The following is a 5,703-nucleotide window of genomic DNA, read 5'->3' on the forward strand; positions in this document are numbered from 1 at the left end:
GACTGACTTCCACTCTTCTGCAGCATAGACTTTCTGAGCAAAGTACACTAGCGGGAAGATTAGGAAGGAAAGTATTTCCACACGGTAGTTCAGTCTCGAGTAGATGAAACTATCTTCTTGATTCCATCGCATAGGCTTTCAGAGCAAGGCAACTAGCAAGAATCCCGAGTGAAATCTATTAGAGTTGGTCCGCTTCGACACAAGTCTTTGCTAATATCCCGTTGCGCGTGGAGAAAAGTCTCGTTCAGCCTGGACCTTCGCACAGGGAGGCAATTCGCGCGCGAAACAGATGCAGAGGCTGGGATTCGAGCCCATGACCATCCGCTTGTAAGGCGAACTGGCCCTAGCAGCACAATCCAGACCGATTTAGTTGCAGCAACTCAAATGTGACTAAATTCGGTAACATAAGGGTCTCAGAAACTTTTGTGCAACATGTGTGCTACTCGGGGGGCTTTAGAGTTATGGCCAAAATATGTTTTTTCACAATAAAAATTCTCACTTATGTTTTAGGCACTTACTCTTACTTACGCAATAAGTTCCATTCGACGCAGAATCTTGTCCCATCGTTTCCTATTGAAAATTGGCCGAATTGGACTATGGGATCCGAGGTTATGGCCAAAATACAATTTTTTTACACACGAGACGAGCCAGCCTTGGGCTGAAAGTCTCGATAACAAACACATAAAAAAATTTACGTGAAAACCGCGTAAAAAAATCTCACTCATTTTTGGACATTTATCCTTGAGCGATTTGCTCGCAACGAGTTGCATTCGACGCTGGATACTTTCCCATTGTTTCGTATTGAAAATTGGCCGGATCGGACTATGGTATCAGATGTTATTGCCAAAATACTAATTTCAAAACCTGTATGGGAAAATCACTTTTCTGGCACTTATGCTCATCCGATTTGCTTGCAACAAGTTGCGTTCGGCAGGAAATTTTATAATGCATATAAACAAATGAAAAATAAGACCTATCCACCTATCAGTGTTATATTAGACTTTTCTTATATATTTCTCAACCCTTGAACGAACGAGAAAGGCACCATCGCCACTAGGTGGATTAATGTGGGTTTCGTTTGAATAAGCGTTCTATCAGCTTCGAGTGTTTGTTGGACTACACTCAACTACATCCACCAAGAGCAGAAAAGGTTATAAGCGAAGATCTAACAGCTAAATACTGCAATCTCGTCTCACCACTTGCTCTCATACGTTCAGACTGACACTTCACTTCACGTTTTCATATAACAGAGATCACCCAAAAATAATCGTTATCGCTCCCTACCTATTTGTAAAGACGGGGCTGTGGTTATTATTGAATTACAAAATACACAAATACAATGGCCCGTATGAATAAAAAGTAGTAGAAACTACAATAAGTAGTTACTACTTTGTAGTAAGATCCACAAGTAGGAAAGTACCTTTGGTAAAAATTTTCGAGCATAGTAGTCATTGCTAATTTGAAAATAATTGCGCAAAATGAGCCGAACGAGATGTTCCAACGATGATGGTTCCAAGAGCAGAATATAAGTGATGTGCTATTCAGCACTGCTTTGGAAAACTGCGGTATTTCATTGCTAAAAAAAATTGCAAACTCCTGCTATGAAAGCAAAGAAGAAAAAGGCCAAGATATGATTGATTTCATTCTCCTTCGGAAAGGAATCAAAGTTACGGAGCAGTAGATTACAAAGAAGATTAACAACATAAAAACTCGTATCGAAAGTAAAACTGATATGAAGGCTACAGGTAACAAAAAGATCGATTTGAATGAAGGAGAAAAAATGTTCTACAGACTTTTAGGAGCCGAAGAAAATACCATTGTTGTTGAATGGCAAATTATATTAAAATAGGATCACATCGTAAGAAAAATATTTATTATTAATATATATTAACATTCTAGATGGTACTTCAGCCCGGGCATCTACTTCTAAATGCAATCCGATTTCCGAAGTGCAACATCATGAGAATGTTTTCAGAGCACTATCCGGTAGTGATGAAGACGCTGTGGAGTTCATGTCTCCGAGAAATTCACCATTACCACCCAAGTAGCACCTGCAACTTATTCCTTATAAAAAAATAAATACAAATGTTTTATTTCAATTGTATATATGTTACAACTGTTACACCTAGTTGAGATTCAGTTATACTTAAGTCTTCTAAGTTTTGTGTTCAGGAAAGTGATCTCTCTTAAATGTTTCCTTATGTGACTTATGTATAACTTGAATATTACAACTGCTCATAGAAAAGGGTACGATTGTTTTAATTGCGGCCGTTAGAAACTCTTATGTAACAATCTGCATGACGTTCCAAATTGGGAACGGATAATTTTGTAGATTGGAATGATTCGTTTAGTTAGTGTTCTTGCTGACATTATTTCGTCCTACCTTCATTATTTTATACGTTCCAGTAATATATTCGTCACTTGTTATCACGAAAAAGTCCCAACAATCATCAAATCAGAATTTGAATTTTAATTTATTATTGTTTTGAGTTGCAACTTAGAAGTGTTGTTTATAACTTTAGGTTTATATCAGAACCGATTTACGATTGTGTTATAACTAATTAATCTAAGGGTTATTATTAAAGGTCATATTCGTGTTATATACAAGCTTTTGGGACACATTCATTTTTTCTTGTAGGATGCAATATTTATGACGGATCTAAAACAGTACCGGACAAACATGAAAGGATATCCCATAATAATACTAGAATTGCAATGATGTCGAATAGAAAATAGTTTTCGTTAAATTAAATTTGTCTATTGGATTAACTCAAAATTTTTAATGAATCAATTGGATTTTCAAAACGGTTTAATAGTCTTGGCACATGCTATTTGGAATTTTATTCAAAAATTGGATATGTACTCTCTCTTGAATAACATCAAATAAGGCCATTGCAATACGCCAGCAAAATAAACATTGCGGACGGGAACAGGGGGTGCTGGCCTTCTCATAAAGTTATTTATGTAGAATATTTTTCCTATCAATGTTTCATTTACAAAAGTTTCAAAAAGTTCGACCGTCAGTGTGCGATGAAAATGGAGATCAGAATTAGGAAAATCGGAGATGCACTTTCGGTAATGGATCTATTTATCAACATTCTGATCAATAATATCGCCGGTTTCACATGGCGCACCGAAAAAATAAAGCTACAATAGAATATTTCACCACAAATTCTAACCCGCCGGTAGAATTACATCATATATTTACGGTACTGAGGTCATTAGACATGAAATTTCTTATTTATTTATATTAATACTTGTATCATTCTAACTCCATAATATTTTCATTTTCAAAATAATCCCGATAGGAAAGAGTTGACAGCTCGATTTCCATCTATGTTATAGTTAAATCATAATTGAGATACAAAAATAGTGCATATGAAACCAAAGAAATGTTTTATATTGACTCCACCTCTTGCGCTTTTTTCGTTGTAAACAAGATGTATATAAGAATCCAGCAACGAAATTGAAGCTGGTAGAGAAGTCATAAATGTAATGCTAATACTTATTGATAACAAATTGTGTTGCTTGGGCAACGATTCGGACTCCAACAACTCGAAGACGATCTCAGAAACAGGTACTTCTTTATCTAAATGCATTACTTAAGTATAATATACCGTTTTTCCTCTCAATTGCAGCATTACTTTGAAACTTTGGAGACATCGAAGCTGACAACACCAGAACTTCAGAGACTCGTTTTGATAAAACAATTGGAAAACTTTGAGGAACAAAAGCAGTTACATAGACGGATGGAAGAAACTTTGGAGAAAGTTGATTAATTTATGGAGATGCAAACTAACGCACAAGAATAATCGCAGTTTTTTTTTTGTTACAGAACAGTTTAATTAGTTGTTCCATAAAATAAATGGTGGTGGTTGATCCCTAGAATTTATGCCTACCTCCGTTCTGCTCATGATCTTAAGTATCTTGAGTTGTCAGCACTCATTATTATATAATGTGGGGGGCTTGCGTGAAATAGAACTTGAAACAAATGAGTGTTTAGAACAGGTATCCACCGGTTGACACTAAACGGATCAACTTAAAATATAAACTTTTGCTTATGCAATCTGATAACTTTTATTTATTTTTCACGCATCAATTTCTTAGGAGCTTTGTTTTAGTGGATATTACATAACGCAAGAGAGGGTTAAAACTCTGCGTTATATTGCATGAATTCCCCGATTCGATGCGTTATTACTACAGTAATAGCTGTTTCGGGGTAGTTGGGATCGAGTTTGGATAACTAAAGTAAACATGTTTTATTAAAGCATGTGCACGTAAATGTTCTAGTGTACTTCTAAAGTACTTTACGAACTACCGATACGTTCCATTCACATGACAGCTGATTCTTTCAGAAACGAATGTGCTGCTTCAAATATGTTTCAATTCTCGTCAAAATTGATAAAATTACGTCGAATCCTTTGGATATAACATAAGTGTTTAATATAGACAGACTTTGGTGATGTTTAGGCAAATAATCTGGTAGCGACACGGCAAGTATTTTCGTCCATCATCGTAGGTCCTAAGACCAATGAAAGCAACGTTCATTTGCTGGAACTCCACTGTAGCAGAACGTTGCTCCTGAGCTTACGATTTGGTACGGATGAGTTTGGAAAAAGGTGTTTCTTATATTGGTTTTCAAGACTATGACGAAAAGACGAAAATGCTTGCCTTAACCCTATAGAATAAGACTGAGTGAAAACTAATAATTATAACAATAAAAGGAATAGGTAAAAGTTTATACTTGTTAAGGGGGTCAATTATGTGACGAGTAATTTTATATTTATATTACAGAGAAACAGATGATGATAATGGGTGATGGGTGATAATTTTCGAGAAACTGATTTGATTTTATTTTGTTTTAAATGTAACGTATCTTTGGAGCAGTTGGCCAGTGTTTGGAATGTTTCTTTAGTGACTTTAATATCAACAAGAACGTTATTTGGACAATTACTAATATTCCAGGGTCAAATGGCGGAGGTTCTTTTGTTATTTTTGTTACAGACGACCGGCATTTGAAGAAAATGAACATCCATATGAACAAAAAGATTATACTCCCACTCCCATCATAATTCATTTGTCTCGTTTCAGCAAACGCAACTCTTCTCCACTAATATTTCCATTTGCTGTCAACTCTCTTTCTTTAATGTATCCGACACTTGTGGGACTGGTTAAGGTCACTCCTGACGGAATCCAAGTTTAAAAGTGCTCGCGTTTTCGGGGGCACACCACTCGAAACGGAAGCAACGCACAACTGTCATTTTTATCAATTCACGCATGCTGCGACGCAGCAAAGCTAAATCAACAAAAATGACAGTTGTGCGCCGCCTCTGAATCGAGTGGTGTGCCCCCGAAAACGCGAGCACTTTGGAATTTGGATTCCGTCAGGAGTGACCTTAAGCCCAGCGCCTGCTTGTGGTTGGAAACCGGTGTACTATACGGTCTAGCGCATGCTAACGGTGAAGGCTTGGTAGGTCTTCACCTAACTTAAGTGTAGATGGGCGGACAGTGTCTGCCAGGGTGAAGGCTGATAAATTACAATTACAATTACAATTATTTGTTCCATAAAATAAATGCTGTGAAATTATATCTCGACGTGAATCGCCTCTTATTTTTAAGGTGCAGGTGCAACTGGTACAAGATCAACTGGATCCATAAAATCGTCCTCAATTTCCCTTTTCCCAAGTGTTTAGCCACATTGTG

General features: G+C 36.7%; 1 protein-coding gene across 1 annotated transcript; it reads left to right on the forward strand.

Annotated features, from left to right (window-relative positions):
- Positions 1–1,365: 1,365 nt before the first annotated feature.
- LOC134209876 (uncharacterized) lies at positions 1,366–3,779 on the forward strand. Its single transcript, XM_062685895.1, has 4 exons — positions 1,366–1,745; positions 1,900–2,037; positions 3,534–3,577; positions 3,639–3,779. The coding sequence occupies exons 1-4, from the start codon at positions 1,733–1,735 to the stop codon at positions 3,777–3,779; spliced, it is 336 nt and encodes a 111-aa protein (XP_062541879.1). The 5' UTR covers positions 1,366–1,732.
- The last annotated feature ends 1,924 nt before the right edge of the window (positions 3,780–5,703 follow it).

Source organism: Armigeres subalbatus, chromosome 2 (genome assembly GCF_024139115.2).
Source record: "Armigeres subalbatus isolate Guangzhou_Male chromosome 2, GZ_Asu_2, whole genome shotgun sequence".
Classification (NCBI taxonomy): domain Eukaryota; kingdom Metazoa; phylum Arthropoda; class Insecta; order Diptera; family Culicidae; genus Armigeres; species Armigeres subalbatus.